We start from the raw sequence: 27628 nt of genomic DNA, 5'->3' as shown, positions 1-27628 counted from the left end.
GGTAACTCAGCAGTGTCTATCGATTAGTTGTGGAGGAAAGGATGGAGACATGTACACTGATGATGGTGATTGGTCCAATGAAGAAACAATAATGCAGAAAAGCATCCATTTCTATGACTAAAGAATTGATAACTGCTTAGTTAAGGCCTAACTCAGGTTAGGTTAATGAGCACCATAGTCTAAACTGAACTCCTCTTTCTTCCTCATGATTTGGCGATTTGGGTCTTTGCTAAGGTTCTAAATTGTTTGATCTCTAGTACTAAAACTCAACTGTTGATAATTAAATATTCCAGTGAAAAGTTTTGTTTCCATCACCAAAATCCCAAGACCATGGACATGTCAAGAACCAAAATACGACTCACTGTGAAAAGAAAAAAAAAAATGCTTAGATATAAAGACTCACCCTCTAGCACCATTTATTGAGAATAATAGACATTAATGGAATCCCTTCAGTCCAATAAATTTGGAGTTAGACCCCCTGGCATTCAAAGAGAAGGAGAAGGAGAGAGACTAGGAAGCACCAACACTTTTCAAGAATTTTCGTGTAATGTGTCCAACATGCTTCGACATGTAATTAATAGATGTTAGAAAATCCAATAGATGGTCAACTCTCCCGATATGCAAGTCTAGAATTTTAACACGTATGGAGCCAATTTTAAAAATTTTCAATAATAAGGGGTTAAAATGTAAATATCTAAAAAAATAAAAATAATAAAGGGAAAGAAGAAAACTTAATCTTCTCTTTTCTCTAACTTTCACTTAACATGACTCACAATTTTTCGTGTAAATTCATTTTAGGCTTTTTTATTATTATTTTTTTTTTTTGTGAATTTGAATCAAATTAATTTGATTGAAATAATTATAAAAATGACAATTTATTGTGTATATATAAAGAATATACATTTAATATGCGTGTCCAAAATGTCGAGATTCTTTATTTTTTGAGAAATGCCGTGTCATGTTACACATTGTATGTCCGTGTCGATGTTACTTTGAAGAGAAATCGAGCTTTCGGTGAAAATGAAATGGACTTTTTATCTTGCCAAAAGGGCAGTTGCCAGAGACAATCACAACATACAAGTTTCGAAGAAGACCTCGCGTAGAGCTGGAAATAGCAAAATAGATTTTGCTAATTTAAACCATAGCGTAGGGTAGAGATTGATCCGAAGACGCTGGGCTTGGTCGGAAGGTGCATTTCGACATCAAATGCCACGATTGCGCTCGCCACAGCTAGCAAAAACACTCGGCGAGGGTCTTTAAAAGACGATACATGAAAAGTCAAGGCTTATTTTAAACTAATAATCAATATTTTTAAATTTATCTTCTTTTATTTTGGGTTAATATCATGAAAAATAAAAATTTAGTATTCTTTTGACAAATTTATTCCAAATTAATATTTTGACCCTAAAAATCCTATATTAATACACTAAGAATAAATTTACCTTCTATTAACTTCTATCAAATTTAATCATTAAATTTACTGACTCAAGTGATGCATGGTGACGGGTTGTGGTCCACATGGAAATCCATAGGATAAATATCACGAAAAATTCTAAATTGACACATTTATGACAAATTTAATGATACTCATATGACAAATTTAACAATATACTTATGACAAATTTAGGATTTTTTGTGACATTAACTTTATGGATTTCCACGTGGACTTGCCACATCACCATAACATGTCATCTACGTCAGCAAATTTAACGAAAAGACTTAACGGTAGTTAATAGATGGTATAATTGTCATAAGTATATCAGTTTGGAATTTTTGCAATAAAAAAAATTAGTTTTGAGTACATTTGTATGTACTAGTTCCTAATTTTTGATGGTCACATAATTAATTTGAATTAAATTTATCATAAATATATCAATTCAAGATTTTTCGTGATATCAATCATTTTGTTTTTTTTAATAAGGACAACGTAAGAGCTTTGATTTCAATGGAAAGACGCTCTTCTCGGCACATGTGCCGGACTTTACTATGATTTTTTATTGTGATTGTGATTTTGGGGTTCTATTCAGGTGGGCTTTAACCAGGGATGGGTCGTTCTCTTTTCTAGGTTTGTCTTCTTTTTGGCACCGTAGATGAGATTGACTCATTTAAAAAGCAGCTTTAGGTAAAGGCTTCTCATTATTGAAATGAGGAGTGCTTTGCCAATAAGAAGATATAGGGTCCAAGTTAAGCCCAAGACTAATATTTCAATAAATAGAATATCATCCAAAATTGCTGTTGGAGACACAAATTTACATTTTAGAACTATGTGATCTGGATTCAATTTTTTCTTTTCAAATTCGATTAGCTTGATTAATTTTCTTTTATTTTTGTATGATTTCATTGCTTGTTCGAGTCTCACGAATCACGTGCAAATTATTCGAGTTAGAATAACCAACAAAAGCCAAAAGCATGAGATTAATCGGCTCTTGGGGTTTACAGGACCTTTACGTCATTTTGATGCCTCTGCACCGAAAGATGTCGGCACAGCCGGTAATGACGGTCAGTGAGAATTACACATTTCCTCCGCAATAAACTCAGACTCTGTGTTCTCTTCTTTTCTGGCTCATAACCTCGAGGTGTGCATGAAGAAGATCCGTTGAAATACCTAAACGGGTACCGAAGCGATCTGACAGTGTATCAAACATGATGGTCGAAGTACAGTCCAAGAAACTGGTCGAGCCATCTGCTCCGACGCCGAATCAAAGTCGAAAGCTCGGCCTGTCCTTCATTGACGACCTTTTATTTTCTGAACATGCCGGCATCATTTACTACTATCGAGCTCGCGAAAGTACGCACGAGATCCATACGCTTCAGAGGCTTCACCGCTTGGAGGAGTCGCTTTCGGAAACACTAGCCCTCTTTTACCCTCTAGCCGGTCGGTACGTCGAAGAAGAGCTCTTCATCGACTGCAACGACCAAGGAGCGGAAGTTATCCAAGCCAAAGTGGATGGCACTCTAGATCAGCTCCTCCAGGGAGATCTTGACCATGACCTTCTTAACAGCTTGTCGAAATTCCCGCCGCCAGCAGCAAACAATCCACTGGTCGTAGTTCAAGTGAACAGCTTCAATTGTGGCGGATTAGCGATTAGCCTGCGCTTTTCTCACAAGATAGGCGACATGTACACCATGGCCATGTTCATGAACTCGTGGGCCACAGCATGCCGGAGCGGAATCCAGGAAGTAGTCCCGCCAAATTTCGAGCTGCCATCTCTATTCCCGGTGAAAGAACCCGCACTCATACAATGGCCCACACTCCCCTTCAGAAAAAAATTCGCACTGGCTAGACTCAAATTCAGCGGCCAAGCCCTGTCGAGAATGAAAGCCGCTTCCGATGCTTCCGACTCATCGGATTCAATAGCTAATAACAGCCAAAGGTCACGGGTGGAAATCGTGTCTGCGCTGATATGTAAGGCTCTTATCACCGTTGATCGCGTGACAAAAGGCCTGCTGAGGCCTTTTGTGTGTTCCACAGCTATCAACTTGCGTGAAAGAGTACAATTAAAGACGCCGACGAACGCGTGCGGCAACTTCTTTGCTCAAATCACCACTCCACTTGCTGTAGAAGAGACAGAGCCCTCTTTCAATGGAATACTGAATCAGCTAGGCAACGCGCATAGGAATGCCAAATTGAAGTACGCCGCGATAGCAGACGCTGGTGTGTTGTGCTCGGTGGTGGCAGATTCGTTCAGGGAATTGGTGAGTGTATTAGGCAGAGATGGAGCAGACGTGATTCTAATCGATAGCTGGTGTAGATTCCCGCTCTACGACAGTGATTTTGGGTGGGGAGCCAGACATGGTGAGCAACTCAAGCCCTCCTCTGAGGTCGGTTGGTCTTGTGGATAGTCCAGTTGATGGTGGAATTGATGCTTGGATTACTCTAAACCAAGATGAGATGGCTCTTTTCAAGCAAGATCCTGACATTGTGGCTTGTACTTCCTAGCCACTTCTTCCCAGGAATGCTCTTAATAAAAGTGGGTTTTTGTCATATTCTGCTTATTTTCTGAATTTTGAATACTTTTGGGTTTGCATAACAATCCAAAAGATAATCTTTCTTTGTTATCATGTCCTATTATGTCAGCTTAAATTTATGAATTGTGAGTTTTCAATATTTATTCTGAATATTCATTTTGAATAGTCTATTGATTTCAATTTGGGCAGTTAAAAATACCATGGATAATAATAGAAAATACTTCATCTTTTGTCAAGCAAGCATTTATCTTCCATCAAGTTATATGACACACAAGGAGTTTAATCCAAATGATCTCATTGGTTTCGACAATCATGTTCATGTGGTGATGACTCAATCGATAATCATGCATAAGATAACTTAATAATACACATTATAACTAAGAATGATGTATAAATTGGTTTCCTTTTTGTATACATAAATGTAAACAGAATTAGTACCTAAGTCTGCTCATCTAGCAGAGAAAGGCAAGTCCATACTTTAATACAACTACAAACAGATTGCAAAATTGTGGCCTTTTCTTGGCAACATTGACGCATGGTCGTAATCCAACCAAGCGCCCAACCAAGTACTTCGTGACTTTCCGCTTGGAAGCTCGTACCTCATCAAGTCCTTGATGCATGAGGCGAGGTCGAGAACTTAGGCTAAGATCAACCTTGGAATATATCTCTTGGAGACAAATTTAGCTATCACCAATCCAGCAGCTAATGAAGCTCCGAACAAAGCATGTAACCTCACGCAATAATACTTTGCCATGAAAATTGATCGCTTGTCCTTTACGATGACATTTTGAAGAAAAAGGAACATCATTACTCTTCTACTTAAATATGTAAACGAAGCACAAAATATATATTCGACAAAGCTAATAACCTGCCCTCAAAGAAAAAAAGAAAAAAAACTCAGCTTTTGTGATGTTCTCTGCTTACCTCATGATTCTCGTCCACAAAGCTAACGACCCGGTTTCCCATAGGTAAGGTCAGAAGGCACAGTATCTGGAGTAGATTGTCATCAAGATGCAAATTAGTACAACAGAGTAAGAGATTTAGGAAAACACAGATTATTTCAACATATCCTTGAGGATGAGATACTAAGAGATTTAGGAAATATGCAGTCAACAAGACACTCACAACGCAACTAGAGGGAAGATCTCTGCTGAGACCGAAAGTTAATAGAAGAGAATAGAGTGCTGTGATCGCCACTTTCACAACAGATGAACCTTTCTCTGTGCCAAGCCTAACCTGCACATGAAATTGCAGCATTAATGTTTGAATTTGTTTCACCAAACCTCATACTACAAGGGACAACTAAGTCACCAGAGGGGATATTTTCCCAACTGTCGTATCTTCTTCCACCTGAAAAGATAAAATGACCGACAGTGAGCCTTAAGTTGAGAACCCGAGAATTTCAAGAAACTGTGGATCAAGTCGAAAGTACCTGATGAAAATGACTGCAGAAGAGTATTAAAGAGGTTGTGAAGCCAACAAGGAGAGACGCGCACAGAACAGTTCCAGTTAAGGGAAGATAGTTCACGCTACTGTCAAATGAAAAACATAAAAGGGCACCTGTCATGATAGTGGAACAGCAGATTTTGGGACGAAAATCAAGTATAATTACCTGTTGTTGCCCATTAACCAGTAAAAGCCCGTAGTAGCAAAAGGTCCAAATGCTGCGAAGCACAAGGGCTCTCCAAGTCCATGGTAGCTTAATCGAAATGGTGGACACTGCAGATGAGACAATTTTGGGTAAATGTGAAAGAACAGTCTCCAAGATGGATCAAGGGGTGATCAAATTTTTAAATACGAAGTTGTGCCCTTTGAACATCAATCTTATACTTTCAAGCTCACAAGATCGGCTCAGATGCTTGAGCACTCCAACTAAAGAAAGTACAAGTTTATAAGACACTTCACACTACCTACCTGATATATATAACCACAGACGATAGCACAAGTCAGTAACAGCATCGCACGTAAATGTCCTGCCTCTAGGGACACCCATGTCAGACCTATCAAGCCAAGAACAAGAAACATATAGGCTGCAAGAAGAGTTCCTGTTCGGCTGCCAACATGTATACAGAAAAGCAATTGACAACAGTTAGATGTGTGATAATAGGAAACGTAAAGGATGCAGAGGCAAATAGTCAACTGATCACCTTCCGATCAGGTTCACAACTGATTCCCTCTTATTTTTATCTGCTCCTGTATCGAAATCATAAACATCATTGCTGCGCAAGTACATGTAAGGTCTTCAATACCTGAAATGGAATTGGATCTAGTGGTACAAATTTGTAATGATATGATGAGTGTAGCCCTTGTGCTTTAAGATTCTGCAATTTTTCCCCTTTTTTTTTCCAGAAGAAGTTCCTACTCGGTGGTTTTTAACCACTGCAGTTAATGTACTCCCCAAAAAATGATTGCCATATATCTAGGAAGGGACACTCAGGCACAAATTATTAGATTAGACATCACTCCGCAGTTCCCCCAGACCAAGAAAAAATCAGTCCATGAATAAACCACCACATACCATGAGCCAATAGGATCCAAAAGCGCTGGAGTACACACGGAACAAAACAATTAACACACAAAATATCATTTCAAAGACAGTCAGACCAGCTAATGCAGTTCCCACAGAAGGGAGCACATATGGATGCCACAGAACAAAAACCATGAACAATCAGCATCTGCCTCATGCGTGACATGAAATTTAGAAAATGAATAAGATATTCTCAGACTAAAAGAAACACTCTATATCAGAGGAGTCAGGCAATATCTTCATCCAATCAAGGTGAAACTGCTTCTTACCACTTAGTCTAAACACAAGATAAACGAGCACTTTACTAACCTTAAATTTAGCCAAGTGATCACAAGAATTGAGGAAACCAAGAGCACAAAGTAACGCGTTGCAGGGAAAGTGCTTGACTGCAGATAGGCTGATGCACTACCAATCTGTTTCAAAAGATATAATCCAGCAATAGAAAATTCAAAAGAGGTAAAAAAGTAAAACAATGTCATGCTGGATAAAATTGAAAAGGCTGCCAAAAGGTTGTGGGCTTCACACTTCATCTAAAATAGCCAAGGACAGAGAATGTCACAGGAATATTAGAAGCCAGGGGAAGAGAGGGAGGGGAGGCCATATAAAATTACTGTCATATTTATTAAGCCAGAATTATGTTACACCATTAAAATTTTTTGTTCCATTAACCCTAAGGACACTCTCAAGCCCAGTATTTCTGGTAAATTACTTTTATGACAGACCTGCAAAAGACTGAATTAACTGAACTTATAGATCTCTGTAGGTTACAAGCGTTAGTAAGAAAAGGACCCCTCTGAAGGTTATTATTTGTGGTTGTGTAGCAATATACTCGATTTCTTTTTTGAAATCCACATCAGAATTTAGAATATATATCTCCACAGACAGAAGCAACCATACACCAAAACTTGTACTCCTTTTATGTTCCCTCATCTTCCTGCATCCTTCCATCGACTTCTCATTATTCTAGGCTGTACTTCCGACGCACCGATGCAAAAGAAAATTGGCTAAATTCAGCATTTATTGAAAGTTCTCATTCTACGTGTGTCTGACAAAGTTTGTCAAGCTTGTGCTAGACTGTGAATACTACAAAATAGAGGCTTCTGTGTCAAATAATCATCGATGAAGCATAGAAAAATCCATCTCTGGAGTATAGAAAAGCTCACCGTAAGAGGAACAAGAGCAACAGAGTAAATTGGCAACTTGATTGCCCTCCATATCAATGTTGCCATGGAAATATCATCTTCTTTTGCCAATTCAGAACTATGAGCATTCTTCCCAGAAGAAACTTGGTGAAGCTTAAATCTTCGCTTGACTTCCACTTGCTTAATGTCTAGTCTTTTGAGATATATATGCTGCTTAGAATAGGAACATAGATTTTGGGCATGTGCATGAGACCTACAGAAAGAGCATATGTGACATCATGAAATTGACTAGTATCTGCTCTTCCACCTTTTTTTTCCGCACATATCAGGTGGAATCAGAACATCCTTGCTCCCCAACAGACACGTATGAAAGGATGCGAAGATATAACTGATAATGCAGGGCAAGTATCTCTTATCTTTACAGCAGTGGATGTAGAACCCGCTGTAGTGAAGTAACCAAGTGAAAGAACAACGCAATCACAACAGAGGAGCACAGTTTTTCAACATATCAAAGAAACATTTATTTAGTAAGTTGTAGATCACATAAGCTTTACTCAAATATAGAATGGTCAATGTCTATTCGCCATGGAAGTTTCTTGGTCAATGTGGATATAGATCAAAACTCATTGATACATTATTAGTTCATTCAAACAGTAAAAATGAAGCTTCTGATTTGATTGCTTTTGTCCTTTCATATAATCAATATGGAAGATTCCAGTCATGGAAGGCCACTCTATTTCCCCCTGTGAAAGTACTACCCTCCTGCAATAGAGATAATACTTAAATATGAGAGTATATAGTACTCTACCTCTGACGGGTCATGGAGGATTACACTTATACATGATAACAACACTTGGATCGGCCAAAGGATTAGCATCTAACATCCTTCCGGATAAGGTTAGCACCAAATTGTTTCCTTTATGATGAGGATGGTTGGTCATCAGACCGTCACTCACATCCAAAAACTAAGGGATGTCCAATTCCTCACATGATAATCCATAGACAACATTAAATAGTTCTACGTCCCATGGGAAGCAAAACACATTGACTTTCTTCAAAAGTATAATTCAACAGCCACACGGGGTGTATAGCCAAAATGAAGAGGAAATGGCACCTTGTCTTCCCATTCCGGATTGAGTGGAAGTCATGGAGCTTGCGAAGACCACAGCCCAGGTTGACATCACAGAACGAGGCAGCCATCAGCATCATTCACGAGACATTCTTCCAACTGCGACTGCCTACTGAAAACAAACTGTCTTAAGATCACCTATTCGATATAGCAATACGAAGCAGACACGCATTCCCATGAATTCCACATTGAAATTTGCATACCAGGTGAAACGCTTGGCAAACGTAGCCCGATGAAGAAGATGATAAAACAGAGGCACTAGACCAGAACAGGAACCGAAAGTATGGAAGAGTAGGAAGAGCTCGACTCACCGTTTGGGTTCTTAGTTCTGCCCCATAGAATCTCAAACGATGATGTCCGGGACAGCTTAGACAGGGCAGGGACGAAGAGAGCTCCAAGGCGAGAGAGAGAGAGAGAGAGAGAGCAGCATATCCATATCTGCTGTAATCCAAGTCTGCTGATGAGGATAACGTTAGAGCGGCGGTGCACGTGCATAATTGCATTTGCACGTGACTCATTCGTATTCAATTTCAATTGTCATTTATGAGTAAAATTCGTATAATAAAAATGACTATCCGTATGCAAAAGAAATAAAATAGGTTCCATTTTTTTTTGGCAAAATAGAATAAAAACGTGATTTTCATTTACATTTGCATAAAATTTAGAAATCTTATAAAAGGGAGGAAGAAAAAACACTTCCTTACGAATATAATGCTATTGGTAAATTTAGAAAATTAATTGATCACACAATTTTGTAAGGGTGTTTAGAAAAGAAAAGAAAAATATCCAAAAAGGTAAGAATCCATTGTCCCATCACTCCATCATCGTCTACTAGTAGTAGTAGTAATAATAATAAGTGTGTGGGTGCGTGGAAAATGAAAAAAAAAAAAATTACTGAAGAAAGAAATATACAACTTATCTTACTTTAAGAAATGATCAAGAGTAGCTCTTAGGCCATTATAAGCTCATGGCTTTTGTCTCTTAAGCTTGTGAGCTAAGTTCCGCTTCTCATTAAGTTTTGTGCTTAATATCATGAAAAATTCAATATTTAGGCCCTATGAATAAGAAAGTCAGCTCAATGAATTTGAGAATACGCTTTCCAAAAATATGGGAATCCTAGGGTCTCGGACAGTAACCCAAATGGTTTCGGGATTGTGAGAGACAGAAAAGGTCTAGACTTAACAACTAAGTGCATCTCACCGCATGACAAAATCCTGGGCACTCACGACCCCTGAAATTCACAGCCACATCTCCTTATTTATGGCCTATGCGCATCTCGCATGACTAATGCTCACACGCCTTGAACATGACTCGACCAAGCGCCAAACTCGTGCCAAGATCATGTGCCATTCATACAGCTATTCCTCTACATCTCCATGAACCATCACACACTAGAATAGGTGCCTAGCATACGAGGTCATGTGCCGTGCGCATACCTCTAATCATGCGTTGCACTTATAACTTCTCACATGCTAATCACATGACCTCGCTGTGGGTGTTATTACCAACCGTCGCACGCACAATCAAAGCCCTTAAGTGGCCGGCCATAAAGGGGGATTTCCCTCTAATGTGTTGCACATTATTGATAAGATTTGATTGCTTAATTGTCAATTATCCAACAGTGGTTTTGGATTGCTTAACTCTCCCCATCTGCACACATCGTTGAATTAAATTGCAATCCTATCTTCCTGATTCGATTGCCCACCATATCTAAAACTCATCGTCCATCATACATTCATTTTCATCTCGACCATTGATCCAATATTGTGCACACTAGATATAATTATCATAATTCCTTTAAATTTCTATTATTATTTCTCTGATTCTAATTTAAGCTAACCTCTAGAGCCTATAGATAGATCATCCATCAACCATTATGAGAACACGCACCCATTCAGAGCTAGAGAAACTCTGAAATTTTCTACTCTCTCTCTCTCTCTCTCTCCTCCTCCTGCTTCGTTTTGCATTGCTGGCAATCCTTTGAGCACTGGCAACTTCTACCCTCTCCCAGTAGTTCCTCAATCCTTACGAGTCCCCTCTGTTGTTCCCGAAGCCTCTTGATGGGAGAACGGTAATAATTCGAACAATATCGAATCAACACAGCGAAATAAAATAATCTCACATCTTGTATAAACCTAATAGGAATCCATATAGTAGAGTAAAATAAATATCAAGCACACGAACACAAGACGATTTTTTTACGTGGAAAACCTCCTCGATATGAGGAGATAAAAAACCACGGGACCAGAGTCCACCCGAAAATCTTCACTATCAATAAAATTGTTATTCTTTAGCAAATACTAGAGGTATATAGCAGCAAACACCTCAAGAACATAATTCTTAGCAATACACATGAACTTCACAAGAGATCAAGGATAAATCTGAACAAAAATGCAGGTTTTGATCAATCCACGAAAAACCTAATGTAGGGAGCTTCAAACGAAAATCAAACCGTTCAGATTCAATAAAATTGCGACACGAACATGCTGACAAAATTTCAGCTCAATCAGACCACAAATCGACCTCTGACACCAATTTGATGTAAATCAGATATTGCCCCAAACCCCGATTTTCTGCTTTCTTTTTCTCTTATTCTTGTTTCCTTTTTTTTGTGGTTACCTCTTTATATAGATAGTGAGAAATCATATTTCCTCATATAACTTATCATATTGGCTCAAGCCCTTTTTTGGGCTTGCAATTCATTGAGCCTCCTCCACATAGGAGTGAACTCAGCTAACAAATCTCCCCATCATGACAATGTGGAGGGATTCAACATCCCTACTATCAATCGGCAATGTTCAAGCTTCGTCATCATATCAGAGCTATTATGATCCGTATGAATTTTCTCAAGTTCCAATAACTTTTCATCTAGAATATCTCTTATTCAATGATATTTAACATCAATATGTTTCGATCTAGATTGAAAAGATGAATTCTTACCAAGATGAATTGCGGTTTGATTATTACAAAATAGCACATACCTCTTTTGCTTGAACCCAAGTTCTTCTAAGAACTTCTTCATCCATAGCATATCTTTACTAGCTTCAGTTGCTGCAATAAATTCAGCTTTGGTTGTAGAAAGTGCAACACACTTCTACAATCTTGACTTCCATGATACAGCTCCACCCGCAAAAGAAATCAAATAACCAGAAGTAGATTTACGAGTATCAATATCTCCTACCAAGTCGGAATCTATGTATCCAACTAACTCAATTTTCCCGGTCCCGAATTTGAGTTTCAAATTTGAAGTTCCCCGAAGATACCTCATAATCCACTTCACTGCATTCTAGTGCTCTCTGCTTGGATTTGATAAATAGTGACTAACAACGCCAATTGCGTGCGCCAAGTCTGGGCGTGTACATACCATCGCATACATTAAGCTTCCTACAGCTGAAGCATATGGAACACTTTCCATATCTTTCTTTTCTTTATCAATTGTAGGACTTTGCATCATATTTAACTTAAAGTGGGCAGCAAGAGGAGTACTAACCACTTTAGCCTTGTCCATGTAAAATTTCTGAAGGATCTTCTCGATATATTTCTCTTGCGACAAAAATAACTTCTTAACATCTCTGTCTCGGGTAATGCTAATGCCAAGAATTTGCTTCGCCGAGCCCAAGTCTTTCATGGCAAAAGACTTGCTCAACTGCTTCTTTAATAACTCAATTCTTGAAGCATTCTTTCCAACAATCAGCATATCATCAACATAAAGCAAGAGAATAATAAAGTCATCATTAGAATTTTTTTTGACAAACACACAGTAATCCGAGGAAGTCTTCTTATAGCCTTGTTCTATCATAACTGACGCAAATTTCTTATACCACTGCACCGGTGCTTGTTTTAGGCCATAGATACTTTTTTTCAATTTGCACACATAATCCTCTTTCCCTTTCACTTTGAAACCCTCAGGTTGTTCCATGTATATCTCTTCCTCCAAGTCACCATGTAGGAAGGCTGTTTTAACATCCATTTGCTCAATTTCCAAATCTAGGCTAGCTGCCAAGCCTAGTACCACACGGATAGAAGACATTTTCACTACTGCAAAAAATATATCATCAAAACCAATACCCTTTCTCTGACCGAATCCCTTAATAACCAATCTAGCTTTGTACCGTGGTTGTAAAGTATGTTCATCTTATTTCAACCTATATACCCACTTGTTCTTCAAAGCTCTTTTACCTTTAGGTAACTTCACCAACTCAAAAGTATGATTATCATAAAGTGACTGCATCTCATCTCGCATAGCATCAAACCAATTGCTTTTGTACTCTTCTTCTATTGCTTCTGCATAGCACTCTAGTTCACTTGCATCAGTCAATAATACATACTCATCTTCAGAATTCTTGGTGGAAGGTCGTCGGTCTTTAACGGATCTCCAAACTGGAACATCCAGTGGAACATCTAATTGAGCCTATGGTTCTGGAATATTATTATATGTTTCAACATGTTCAGGAACATGTGCGTTATTTGGAACATTGACTTCCTGTTGCTCTTCATCAACCTGTGTAGGAATATTTGTAAGAGGAACTGGATCTAAATCAACCAGATTATCACTAACCTGTGATGCTGAAATCATCTTTGATTTCTCAATATCCTATATTGTTTGATCTTTCATAAACACAACGTCTCTGCTTCTTACAATTTTCTTTTCAAGCGGATCATAAAATTTGTAGCCAAGCATATCTTGTCCATAACCAATAAATATGCACTGTCGTGTTTTCACATCAAGTTTAGACCTCTCATCTTTGGAAATATGCACAAATGCTTTGCACCCAAAGACACGCAAATAATCATAAGAAATATCTTTGCCTGTCCAAACTCTATTAGGAACATCAAACTCTAAAGGAACGTATGGAGTAAGATTTAATACATGTACAACTGTACTTAAAGCCTCACCCCAAAAAGATCCAGGTAGCTTTGACTGTGAAAGTAAGCATCTTACCATTTCAACCAATGTTCTGTTCATTCTCTCAGCTAAGCCATTTAACTGAGGTATCTTGGAAGGTGTCTTTTGATGTCGAATACCTTGTTGTCTGCAGTATTCATCAAAAGGTCCAATATACTCTCCCCTGTTATCAGTTCTGATGCATTTCAATTTCTTTCCAGTCTGTCTCTTAACTGAAGCCTAAAATTGCTTAAAAGCATCTAACACTTGATTTTTAGTTTTCAAGGTATAAATCCAAATTTTCCTTGAAAAATCATCTATGAAGGTAACAAAATAAAGAGAGCCACCAAGTGATTTTGTTTTCATAGGACCGCAAACATCAGAATGCACTAAATCCAATATACCTGACTTTCTTGAAGGAATGGAGCTTTTAAATGCAACTCTGTTCTGTTTTCCTGCTAAACAGTGAGTACACTATTTTAGCGCTGAACTTTTCAATCCTAGAAGGAGCTTCTTCTTAGCCAATATTGACAAACCCTTCTCACTGATGTGACTGAGCTTTTTATACCATAATTCAACTACATCTTCGCTATCTACTGCATTAATTTTGTCTATGGACAACTTTGCCTACATAATGTATAACGAAGAATATTTTTCACCTCTAGCCACAACAAGAGACCTTTGGTGAGCTTCCATTGACTATTATTGAAGGTGCTGCAATACCCCTCATCATCCAACTTGCCTTTGCTTTTGTCTCGACTTTTATCTCTATTTCTCGGACCTCGAGACTCACTTCTCCCCCTTTTCTCAACAACCAAGGCATCAAATGTGAAGAGGACGATCCCCGTGTCTTCATTCTCATCTCTTCATTCAAAATACTACTCTTGGCCAAATCCATGGTAATTGTACCATCTAGGGTAGAATTAGACAAAGATGTTCAGAACGTCTCCCATGAGTCCGACAAAGTACCAAGCAACCATAGTGCTTGTATCTCATCATCAAATGTGATTCCTATCGCAACTAACTGATTTATAATTCCTTGAAAAGAATTTAAATGATCAGTCAAACGAGTACCATCATGATATCTTAGAGCCATCATCTGTTTTATCAAAAACAACTTATTATTCTCAGTCTTTTGAGCATATAACTGTTCGAGCTTATCCCATAAACTGCGTGCATGTGTTTCCTCAATAATATGATTCAAAACATTATCATCTACCCACTGCCTGATATAACCACACATTTGACGATGAAATATAGACCATTCAACATCAGTTTTATTCTCCGGTTTCTCCTCAGTAAATACAGGCAAATAAAAATCTTTCACATATAAAAGATCTTCCATCTTCCCTTTCCAAATATGATAATTTGAACTATTTAGTGTAACCATTCTACTCATATTCGTTTCCATTGTTTAACACAAGGCAGAAAAATCAAGCAATAACCTGATGCTCTGATACCACTCTGATGGGAGAACAGTATTTATTCGAACAATATCGAATCAACGCAGCGGAATAAAATAATCTCCCCTCTTGTGTAAACCTAATAGGAATAGATATAGTAGAGTAAAATAAATACCAAGCATGCGAACACACGACGATTTTTTTTTTTTACGTGGAAAACCTCCTCAATGTGAGGAGATAAAAAACCATGGGATCGGAATCCACCCGAAAATCTTCACTATCAATAAAATTGTTCTTCTCTAGCAAATACTAGAGGTACATAGCAGCAAACACCTCAAGAACATAATTCTTGGCAATACACATGAATTTCACAAGAGCTCGAGGATAAATCTGACCAAAAACGTAGGTTTTGATCAATCCACGAAAAACCTGATGTATGGAGCTTCAAACGAAAATCAAACCGTTTAGATTCGATAAGATTGCGCCATGAACATGATGACAAAATTTCAGCTCAATCGGACCACGGATCGACCTCCGACGCCAGCTTGATGTAAATCAGATATTGCCACAAACCCCAGATTTTTTGCTTTTCTTTTTCTCTTGTTACCGTTTCCATTTTTGCGGCTACCTCTTTATATAGATAGTGAGAAATCATATTTCATCATATAACTTATCATATTGGCTCAAGCCCTTTTTTGGGCTTGCAATTCATTGGGCCTCCTCCACATAGGAGTGAACCCAGCTAACACCTCTGCTAACTATACCAACTCTTCTCCAATTCCCTCACCAGCGGACATCTTTGCTCACCGGCGGCTCCTCAAGTTCCACGGCCATCCCTTAGCTGTGAATCCTTCCTTGGTGTCCCTAGGTTAGTCCTGATTAAGGTAAGACTAGTAATTGCATGAATAATTGGTTAGATTTGATGTTATGCAATGATTTGATTGTCAAACCTATAGTTGTTGAACCTTATTTTATTTTTATTCCCTTTTGTTTATACCTTGCATTAAACATGAAATAAATTGAGCCATCGGAACTTTGAGCCGAAAGATCTGCTCAATTTTAATATTCATGCATGGCATATTGTAATTTGCATCTAGAATTAGTTAAGAATATTACCTCTGCATTATAATATCAAAATTTAGTAATTATTGCATCTTTTTATAGATATTGATGATTCTTAAATGGTATTGTAGAAATTTCATGAGCATTAATGCATAATAATAATTCTTGAAATTCCTGAGGTTATTCGCCCATGTTGCTGTTCCATCAAACAGTTTGCACTTTCATTAGATTTTACGTTTTTATCAAATATTCATGCATGCTGCATATTTTAGGTTATATTCATGTTTTTGAATTTAATATTTAATACATTAGATGCATTAGAATTCATGAAGTAATTTAGGAAACCATGAAGTTCAGCTCATGCATGAACAGGATTAAATTAATACACGTTATCTCCTAGTCAATTTTGGTCATCATTCTAATTCATAAAGAAAATTGAAAATATTTCACTAATGTCACTCGTAGATTGCATTTAATTACACAATTGATTCTTGATTAGCTCTATAGTATTCATATTGCTTGTCATTTAGTAAGCCACGTGTTAGGAATTGATTTTGATTGGCATCTTATATTTATTGCATTCAGGATTAATGCATTGCATATGGTTTAATATCTATCGTGCATGTCATTAGTATTTTAGGGATACATGTTTGCTAAGATTATGTACGTCATGTCATCTAGAAATTTAAGTTATGTCGTATCATATTGCATTAGATCATGTCAGTTAGCATGCTTGGCATTTGTTCTTTGGGTTTCATACTAAGTAATGTGAACCTGCCTTAATTATATCATTCATTTAAGGCATCTTAGTCTAATTAGGATTTTCATGTCATTGCATCGTAGTACATGCATATTTCAGCCAGTAGTATTTTAGGGTTAATTGCATATTCATCATGGCATTTAAATGAGAAGATACCAAAAGATTAGTATGGTTACATACTAATTAGCTTTGATAAATAGTTGTCGATTTATATGTAAACATGCATAATGCATTTTATATGTGTTTTGCATATCATTGTCTATTTGTTTCTTGAGTTGTAGTTCGCAAAAACCTCGTTTCAATGGACAAAACGCAATTTAGCATATGTTTGCTCATGCATCCAGGTTCTTCATATTTTTCATAATTTATTTACTGCTTTAATTATTGAGTATTATTTTATTTTTTGTGCACCTGCATAATCATATATCACATGTTAATGACATAGGATAAAACCGACAAAGATTGCAAGCAAAATATTTTCAAAATAAATACAAGATGTACCGAAGTGACGTTTGAGTAATTTAGCACAATCAAGTCCTTGTATCTATCTAGTTCGTGAAAGTAAGGCAAACTCCTATGTTTTATTTGGATGTTTAATCAAGTCCTTGTATCTATCTAGCTCATGAAAGTAAGGCAAACTCTTGTGTGTTGCTTGGATGTTTAATTGACCTGCAATTAGTGGTTACTTGAAAAAGTAAGTTTAATAAGGAAAATTTAAATGAAATCCCAAGTTGCATTGGGTATAGGCTTAAAAGAGCCCGTGCTACCATTCGTACCCATTGTAGTTATCTATTATCTTTCTCTTGGTGGTTTACCTCGAGAAAGGTCGTGACCTAAGGGTGTTGGATCTCTTTAAATAAGTTGATTAAGATGACTTTTAAATAAACTGAAGAAGTTTTGAAAAACTTAAGACCTATTGATGATCTTTACCATAAGGTGGACCCCACTAGTTCAAACCAAAAGAAAAGGGTAAAGAAATGTAGTAATAATAGAATTTGTTTTTCAAGTTAATCTTACTACGAAAGAAATGGAGTAATGATAGAATTAAATGCTTTTCTTTTGGTAAAGAAATATTGAACAAAGGTCAAACCAAAGGAAAAGCACTTAATTGATTTGATGTGAATTGCACCTGGATTATCAGTCATATGATGTATTAGCACTAGTGTTCGAATGACATTCTTCATCTTGTGAGTTTAAGATATGAAGAGCAGCCAGACCGTGAGGTGTATTAACAATCTAATAAATGTTGTTGAAACAATACCAAGCTATTCAATGCATCATGCCCTTTCTTCTTTCAAATCTAACAGATGAGAGATGGCATTCCTATGTTTGAATTTGGTAGTGCACCAATGGTTTTGATTTGGTGGGTATTATGGTAGTTTCTTCAAAAGTGCCGACTATTCTAGTTTGTTTGAGAAAAGCCACAATCCTAGAATTAAATGTGGATCCTCTACCTCTTCCTTTGGGTTTGTTTTTGTAGCCACCATTGTGCCGTTGTGAGATAAATGCCATTAAACTATTTAGGAGAATGGTTGAAGTGTGCTTGTTTCGTAACTTATAACTTTGAAGTTGTGCAACCTCTTCAACATGAGATAAAAGAGGTCTGAACATCGTCGTTTTGAATGACTCATAGTTGTCATCAAGTCCTTCAAGTAATTAGAAGACTTTATTAGCATCCGACACAGGTTTACCAAGCTTATTAGCATCCTTCAAGCAACAAGAATGCATTTGATCACAAATAGATTTAAAGCTGTGAAGATAAATAGATGAAGGCTCATTTTCTTTCCTAATGTGTTGAAGTTCTCTGAGGAGGTCAAGTTCACGAGCTACCAAGCTTTGCTCGAAATGATCAATGAGAGCTTGCCATATTTCCACTACAGTTTGAAGTCCAACAGCATGTCTGAGAACCTCTTCTGAGGGTGTGCCCATGATTCAAGACTTTATAAAGCGGTCACTGCACACCCGTTACGTATATTATGGATTATTTTCTTTGGTTACATTTTCTAATGTCGAAGTCTCTCCGCTAAGGAAATAAAGGAGGTTCTAACTTTCAATCAAAGACAATACTTGTGTCTTCCAAAGTAAAAAGTCATTTTCGTTGAGCTTTAATGTAACAAAATTTTCCACATTGATGTCTAAAAGAAATGGAAATCTTGGCTGTAAAGAAGGTGGCGACATGATTGTAACAATTTCCTTTTTTTTTTTTTTTTTTACAAGAAAGGATCAATGGCCATTATACCATAAAGAAAATAGAGAATTGAGTCGTTGAAGAATTACATTTTCATTGATAAGTTGTACAATATAAATAGATATATCACCACCTATAAATATGGTAAAAAATAAATATAAAAGATAACAATCTGATGTACGTGGAAATTAAATAAAAAAAAAAAAACCTTAAAAGATCTTGAAATGATCAACTCGTGAACACTCACTTGATTAGTAATTCTCATGTTGTTTTATAAAAGATTCTGCACTGCAGCCTTTGTGATCTTTTACTTTCTAATTTGATACTTCAATACTCCCCTTCAAACTGGTCAAATGGGGAGGACTAGAGGCCAAGTTTGATTCATAAATCAGCAAACCTATCTTGAGTCAATGGTTTGGTGAAAATATCAGCAACTTGTGAGGAAGACGGAATATAGCGAGTTATAATAGAACCTAGTGCAACTTTCTGCCATACAAATTAATAGTCTATCTCAATGTGTTTGATCCATGCATGAAAAACTATGTTAGTAGTGAGATACAATCCTAACATGTCGTTCGAGAAAAGTAATAAAGGTTGACGTTGGTAGATCCCAATGTCATGCAATATGTATGAAATCCAAGTGAGTTCAATAGCTGCAAAAGCAAGAGCTTGGAATTCAATCTTCAGCTGTGGACAACCTTAGACTTGTTTCTTTGGCACACTATGGAATACAATTTGAGTCAAGAAAAATACAATAACCAGTGTTAGAATGTCGGGTGAGTTTGCACCTAGCTCAATCTGCATTGACAAACCCAAATAAATGGAGAGAACTATGAGAAAAAAATGTGAAGCCCAAGGTGTAAAGTTAAGGATCAGTACATCAATAGTAAGAATATGCCATAAATCAACTCGATGGTCGGTTATGACAAACCTAACATCTTTGATTTTAACCATTATTTTGGTCTCGAATAGTACGTTAAGGATCAGTACACCGATGGCAAGAATATGCCATAAATCAACCCGATGGTCGGTTATGAACCAGGGACTAGCCACAAGACTAGCCAGACAACTGACTAGTGGACCAACTAAAGGATTGCTCGATTGACCCAAGGCCTGGCCCTTGGACCTAACCGTGAGCCCTTCACATGATAAATAGAAGTCCAAACTCGGTCTCGCCGATTAAACCTAGTTATATCTAGTTTTGTCCTATCACAGGTTAGGCACGAATTTCGAGCCAAATAAGGTAGTTGGTTGTGGTTAGACTTGATTAACTCCCGCCCAATGAGATGAACTTCAAACTTAGATATTTCACTTGGTGCATTTAATGCTCCTAGAAGGTAGTTAATTAATACTTGATGACTAAGTAGACACTTGGCACAAATGGTCTTGCCCTCGGGAGGTAATCATGAAACTTTGGATTTTTGTACATTAAGAGAGGGTGAGTCATAAGCCTCTTAAGAAGACTTGGAGACTAAGCTAGATAGGCCAATTTTCTCTTAGATCAAGAGTTGAATGCATTAAATGGGGACAATGAGCATGGAGGCTTTAGTGTCTCAAGTAATTAATGAAAGATGGTGACTCATGGTCTAAAAGAATAATGACAAGTGATATTAGAAGACAAGTACAGCACCATCACTCCTCCATAGACTTGTCACCTTGAGTTTCATAGGTTTTGACTTCCCAGTTTTTCAAAAAAGCTGGACCTTTCCTACTTTCCAATTTTATAGAGCTCTTTTTCGTTCAAATTTGAGAAAATTCATTCATGAAAATTGTTCAAAACATCTTGGCCTACGACATACTTTAATGTCATATTTTTATAAGGTGAAATGGTTGGTACAAAAGCCTAGCATTTACCATATGGAACTTGTCCAATTCAGTAAAAATAGTAATCAAGTTATCTTCTCGAATTTTCATAAAATTTTCCTTTTCAAATATGGATATGCTTCCTTCATAAAAGTTTTAGAGGATATCCATTCCTATAACATATTAAAATTTCAAAGTGTTTTGTGAATATTTCGATTTCATAATAGGTCTTTCCCTGCGACCATTGGATTTGCTTAACCAACAAATTGTTGGGTTGTGTTCAATGATCTATTGCTATTTCCACAGATAGTATTAGACTTGGTTTCCTTTATGAGAAATGTTATCTAAGATCTTCCATACAACATGTTAAACTTTTATAATTTTTTGAGCCCACTTGATAAGGTAATGATGCTAATTTTCATAATTGCTCAAAACTATTTTTCACCCTAGGATAAAAGGGTCACATGCCCAACTTGGAAGGAAAGAGGGCTGCACGTCCAACTTGAGAAACAAGCTAATCTATAGTCTTTTTGGTCTGGAGATAAGAATGCATTAAATGCTTTTGGACCTTTGTGTGTTAAAAAGATGAACTTGGAGAGCAAGTATTCATTTCATCATTATAAGACTTGGGTGGCCCAATAAGAGAAAGAACAAGTGTGGCCCTAGGGATTAGGCTTGCCACATCTTTCTCCTCAGCCTTGCCACCTTATCAACTTAAGCTTGCCACCCAAAGAAATTCTATTGATCCATTTGAAAAGATCATCATCAGGGGTTTGCCTATAAATAGAAGCATTTGCCCCCAATTTCCACACTTCCTCATCTTCCTCCCTCACTTACACTCTTTTTTTTTTCTCTCATGCCCTCTCACTGTCGCCTTCTCTCCCTCTCTCGGCCTTGCTCACCCACCGCCTCATCGGACAATCCTCTATTAATAAAACCACATATAGTTCATCAAGGTTCATTAAATGTAAGTAGAATCTCTAACTCTTGACTAGGGCGATAACCTAGTCGTCGAGTTTAATGGGGTGCTCACCCATGTAAGCTGGTGTATTTTGTATTGTTCTTTCATATGGTTTTTCCATGTTTGCATGCTTGAGTGTGTTCACACCCTAGGACGAGATCGAGGTTCGCTTGGCTTAGAGTCAACGTTAAGTCGCGATGGCCTAAACCACAGACCTTAGATTGTTATTGAAGTGTGCCGATTCCAAGTCTTGCTTGGTGCGGACGTTGACCTAGGTGTGTGACTCAAGTGATAAACCAAGAATCGTGTCTAGTATATCATATAGTATGATGTTAAGAGTCATGGCACACTCACTTGAATGAGCATGCTTTCAAGCCATGTATGTGACATCCCAATTTTCTAATTCTATTTTCAATAAATTGAGACGGGCATTTTGTTGGCATGCATATAGTTCTTTTCCTTGAGTCGGCCACTCATGTGAAAACTAGTCTATCGGGTGAAGCCGTTAAGAGATTTTAATATATTGGACTTGAGAATTTGACCAGGAAGTGACCTTTTGACCTAGCTAATCTGCAAGGGTCATTACGACACAATTAAAAATCGATTAGAGATCGGAGATAAGTTGACTCAACAGAGGCATGTGATCAGGTGTGGGTGATTCCACTAGATCACACAATTCTTGTCGATCGGCACTGGACCGACTTTTTTGTCGATTGGGTACCCTATGTTCGTATTTGACATTTTGAGATTATCCCAACAACCGAGAGTTGACAATGTGTCAAAGATGTACATTGTGACTTGAATTAATCAACCACTGGTCAAATGCATGAAAAAAACTAAAAGCTACCCAGTAGATCAGGACACGCTAGTATCGTGCCAGAGTGAAATTAATCGTAAAATTAAGATCGAATTTAGAAATTGGAAGTCCTAATGTGTCACAAATTATTTTAGGAACATTGACTTATTTTCGGAAGATTTTTCATGCAATCAGAGTTTTTCAGCAAGTTAATCAAAGTTTGGCTAATGTGGATTGAGAAATTAGTAGGCCCGCTTTTGGTCGTGCTTTTGGGACTCAATAAAATTGTATGGACAAGTGAGGATGTGAATTAAAGTGTGGTGACATTGGATTAATTTTATGGACTTCAATTTGGTTCAATTAGAAGAGAATTGAATGAAATTGATATATAAGATTTCATGCCACGGCGGAAAAAGAAATTGCAACCATTGGAAGATGTTGTGGATGATTTGGGTTAGTAGATTGTGATATCACCTTATGTCATGGTAGTTGAGGCCAAAGAGAAGGAGATGTGGACAAGTGGAGGGTGAGGATGTGCTCTCAAAAAGGTGGGATGTCGCTTCACATTTCTCCATCATCTTCTTCCTTGGTTTGGCTTCTTGGAACTTGGAGGAGAGAGAAAGAGAGATCCGAACGGAACCAAGCCGCTCGACCGCCCCTTCTGCTCGCTCATCCGGTTGTTCGTCGCCTGCTGATGGCCACTCCTTTGCCGTCACACCACCCGAACACTAGCCAGCATTTTGTTGCTAACCCGCGTGCGTCCTCATGCCAAGCTGCCGGTTTCGTGTTGTCTCGCCGTCCTCCAGAGCCCCCTAGACATCGTTGAAGCCGCACCACCGCAGTCCTGTCCCCAAAGCAACCGAAGTCGCCGTCGCCCGCCCCACGCACCCGCTCGTCGGCTAGCTCGCTGCTCCGCTCCGCCTTCGTCCGTGTGCCAACTAGCCGTCGTCCATCGTCTCGTAGCTGCTTGCCATCACCGGAAGTCCCGCCTAGCCGCCATGAGCCACTGCCCGAACTGCCGCCCCTCTCCTCCCCTTTCTGACCCAAACCAGCATCGGATCCGCCCTCTTTCGGCCCTAAAATAACTGGAAAATAGGTATTCCAGCTCGATTTTAGCCCATTTTGGCCAGCCTCCCGACCTCGGATGCTTGGCTTGGCTTGAGGAAAGCCGATCCCCATGACGTCCCCGTTGTTTTGGTCTGATCGGTTTGTTAATCGGGTGAGTTTAACTCACTAAACCTTGATTAGACGGTTGATGATGCTTTAGGTGTGCTTAGTTTATGTTACGTGTTGTTAGGTGGTTAGTTTAATTTATTTAAGTGTAAATTAGATTAAGAGTATGATTAATTTAAAGTAGGTTTAATTAAGGCTAAGTGGTTTTATATTAGAATAAGCCTTGATTTGACATAAATGATTTATTTCTTTATATAAATAAATATTTCGAAATTATTTAATAAATTAATAATATATTATTATTCGAAATTATTAAAATATTATTATTTAATTAATTTCGGAATAAAATTAATTATTTAATAAATTCTAAAGAAAAAAAAATTTGGGACCTTAATTTCTCAGAATTTTGTGTTGATCGTTGCTGTGTATTCAGATTTTGAATTTGATGAATGGATAATGCAAATTGAATGTTGATTGTGAAAAATAGGGATTTTATTCATAAAATCCCAAGTGTTGGGTTTTGATACAAAAATTGGATTTCAAGAATTATTTTAAATAGTGGGGTTTGAAAAAGTGAGATATTGATTTCCTGGTTCGAAATTAACGTGCCCCCACACACGTGAATAATTTCTAGAATATTTTTAATATGAAAAAAAGAGGCCGGGATCACTATTTTAAATTGAAACATTGAGTGAAATGCAAAGTGTCCTAGGCTGAGTATGAATTGATTGTGTGATAATTAAGAGGAATTTGTCCTGGGCTATTGAGCCGGACTTGCTCCTATATGGGATGCCCCACATTGTGGATGTGGGTCGCAATTGATTTTGGGCCCATGCTCCTTCGGGAACGCCCTCAACATATTGACGAAGTTGCGCTCCAAGGTGGGGAGGTGACACCTGGCATTAATGTCAGCAGATAACTAAACTACAAGTAGGCTATACCCTTGTGTGGCAGTGAATAACAATTGGAACGCATGCTGAATGATTTGTTGTGTTGGATTATGGGGTGGAATTGTGTGGCATGGTATGGGACATAATCAGGACTCCGATGGTTGTTGGTTATGTGAAAATATTTGCGTTCCAGTTGTTTAAGTTTGTATTACTACACATGATCGAATGATATGAACATGATTGAATGATTTGAATTGTGCTAACCTGTAAGAAGGAACTGAGGGAGGTAAGTTCTCTGTGTGGTGTGGCTAGGCCATCTTGGAGTGTATTTTCTTTCTAATAAAGGTTTAGGGGGTGAACTTGCTAGAGACAATGTCTCACCCCAGTTGTGGGCTTACATTTTCAGGTCCCCAGTGGACGGAGTGGCCAGATCCTTTTGGTTGGCCTTGAAGAGTTGCAGAGGTGAAGTCATGAGGATTGGAGGATGTGTTTGAATTGGTCGTAGGACAGTTCCTTTTTAAGAGCCGGTCTTTTGTAGACTTTTGGATGTAGGCCTTTGTTTGTAACTCCGTTGATTTATGAAAGTGTTATGTTGTGAATGCTTCCTGCTTTTATATCCCGTGTTTTATTGTCAAGGGTTTTATAATATGCTTCCGCATGTGCATTAAAGAACTGAATGGGTGGGTGACTTAACCTGGGAACGTCACATTTGAATGACCATGGTGGGATGTTCGAATGCTCGGGGTTCGGGCTGTGACAATGTATGAGTGGACTAAGAAGAAAAGTAAGAACCAACTTATGTGATGCACTTTTATGATGCACTTATAAAGGAAAAAAGCGCCTGTCATCACATAGTGTTGGCAGCGATACCTCATCCATTGAATGTGATGCCCTAGTTAAGCTAGGATGCTTGGGTTTTAGCTTGGATGCCTTGGATAAGCTAGCCCTATGATGCCCTGGTTGATCCAGAATGCCTAGGTTGAGCCCGAATGCTTTGGTGAGCTAGCGTTAGGATGCCTTGGTAGAGCTGGGATGCCCTAATTGAGCTAAGAAGCCTAGCAAGAAACTAGAACCCCGATTGAGCCGAGAGGGCTTGGTCGAGCCAGTACGATGATAAATGAATTTGCATGAGTGCCGGTTAAGCATAAGTATGATATGTCGATATGTTTCATGATAAGCCAAAGGTAAGTATGCATTGGAGCATATTGTGATGGGCATCTGCATGTAGCCGAGGTTTAGTAATAAGTTTATCATTGATCTGTTATCGACATTGTATTGTGAGTGTTGTACCTGATGGATTTTGATGATGAGATGTCCTCCTATTAGAGAATTAGAGGTTTTACTTACTAAGTCCATGACTCATCCTATTGTTTTTTAAAATTGTAGGAATTGATAAGTTGCAGTCTCAATAGAATAGTTAAGATTTACCCTGTCCTTTTTTAGTATAGAGCATGTAGTGGTTATAAAACAAATGGCCTATGACAAAAGGGCTTGTAAATATAACTGATATAATTGTGTGTTTGCAAGTGGTTGTTTTGCTAGCTACTTTGTCTAGGTATTGTATGTACGCTTTCACATGTGCTTAATGAAAAAGAAATAGGATGGCGACATGCCTAGGACATTATAAAAATAACCCTTATAGCTCGAGACCTTAGAGATGGAGTTGGGGACGTTACAAAAGTACTGCAAACATATCATTGAATACATTTTACCAACTAATAGTAAGCAACAGTTGGGGCATGCATACATTGGCAAGCTTTGTCGGATGCAAGCAAGTGATTCGGACGAATGAGGGTAAGAAACTAAAGAGCGCCTATAGTGCTTTTAAAATGGGCTGAATAAGTATGGGGCTTATGACCATATTTAAGGAGTGGTTGCTTGGTAACTATTAGAGTAGCAATTGGCTTACATTGTGCCATTGGTGCTCCACTAAAAAAATCTAATGCAAATTTTTGTTGTGAGAAAAAAAGCCCATCAGTGGAGTGATTAGCTTCCATGCCCAAGAAATAATGAAGAGCACCAAGGTCTTTCATAGAAAACACTTGACTAAGTGTCTGCACAAGATAGTTCAATAATTTCAAGGAATCACTAGTGGACTATATCATCCATGTGGAGCAGTGAAATAATAGTACGAAAATGATGATGATAAACAAATAGAGATGGATCGGCAATGCTGCAAAAGAATCCATACTTGAAAAGAAAATTCTCAAACTTGTTGAACTATGCCCTAGGAGCTTGTTTGAGGCCATGTAGTGCAATCTAGAGTAAGCAAACATGATTAGGACAAGACAAATCATGGAAACTTGATGGTTTTCCAATCTAAACAAGAACATCAAGATCACCATGTAAGAAGGCGTTCTTGACATCTAATTAACGAATTTCCTAAATCTGGATAGTAACAACATATAGGACAATGTGAATTGTGGCATGTTTAGCTACTAGACTAGAAGTTTATAGGAAGTTAATGCCCTCCTCTTGATGAAAGCCTTTTGCAACAAGTGAGATCTTCAATCGGTCAAGTGAACCACCTGCATGTAGCTTTGTCTTGTACAACCATTTACATCCAACCACATTCATCAAGGGATGACGGGGAACAAGTTCCCATACTTTGTTGATCGCAAGAGCATCTACCTCCTCTAGTGTATCGGCTCTCCAATTAGGGTGTTTTAATTTTGAATGGATAGTGCATGGCTCAGGAAGGATAGATAATACCAGCATATTGGCAAACTTGGGGTTTGACTTCGAGATATCAACCTTAGAACATGTAATCATGGGATGCATTGAGGATGTTGAAGTTTCAGATGGAGATTAAACTAAAGATTCACTCTTCGTTGGTTGTGGCACATGATTAGAGAGTAGCAGACGAGGCATTTGAATCTGGTTCTATCTTAGCAAATAAACGTGCATGTTCGCTTGTAAATTCAAGATCTGAGTGAAGCA

The 27628-nt window shown here is 38.0% G+C and overlaps 2 protein-coding genes across 13 annotated transcripts in view; one reads left to right on the top strand and one right to left on the bottom strand.

Moving 5' to 3' along the window:
• Positions 1–2643: 2643 nt before the first annotated feature.
• LOC120291590 (acetyl-CoA-benzylalcohol acetyltransferase-like) lies at positions 2644–3843 on the top strand. Its single transcript, XM_039309240.1, has one exon. It carries the CDS (start codon positions 2644–2646, stop codon positions 3841–3843), a length of 1200 nt encoding a protein of 399 aa, XP_039165174.1.
• Positions 3844–4300: 457 nt separating this feature from the next.
• LOC120291297 (2-carboxy-1,4-naphthoquinone phytyltransferase, chloroplastic-like) overlaps positions 4301–27628 on the bottom strand; it is a 44063-nt gene continuing 20735 nt past the window's right edge. For 4 of the 12 annotated variants that reach the window (XM_039308490.1, XM_039308489.1, XM_039308492.1 and 1 more), the window contains 10 exons: positions 7660–7891; positions 6806–6909; positions 6117–6188; positions 5884–6022; positions 5582–5688; positions 5402–5501; positions 5281–5319; positions 5095–5205; positions 4894–4959; positions 4301–4741 (listed from right to left, as the gene is read on the bottom strand). In XM_039308490.1, coding sequence (XP_039164424.1) covers positions 4607–4741; positions 4894–4959; positions 5095–5205; positions 5281–5319; positions 5402–5501; positions 5582–5688; positions 5884–6022; positions 6117–6188; positions 6806–6909; positions 7660–7891 — 1105 coding nt within the window. In that variant the 3' untranslated portion in view covers positions 4301–4606. The other 8 variants (XM_039308487.1, XM_039308488.1, XM_039308483.1 and 5 more) reach the window with 8 other exon arrangements.

The sequence above is a fragment of the Eucalyptus grandis genome, chromosome 3 (assembly GCF_016545825.1).
Source record: "Eucalyptus grandis isolate ANBG69807.140 chromosome 3, ASM1654582v1, whole genome shotgun sequence".
In the NCBI taxonomy this organism is placed as follows: domain Eukaryota; kingdom Viridiplantae; phylum Streptophyta; class Magnoliopsida; order Myrtales; family Myrtaceae; genus Eucalyptus; species Eucalyptus grandis.
Note: the sequence above shows the minus strand (reverse complement) of the source record. Positions and strands in the feature narration are given on the sequence as shown.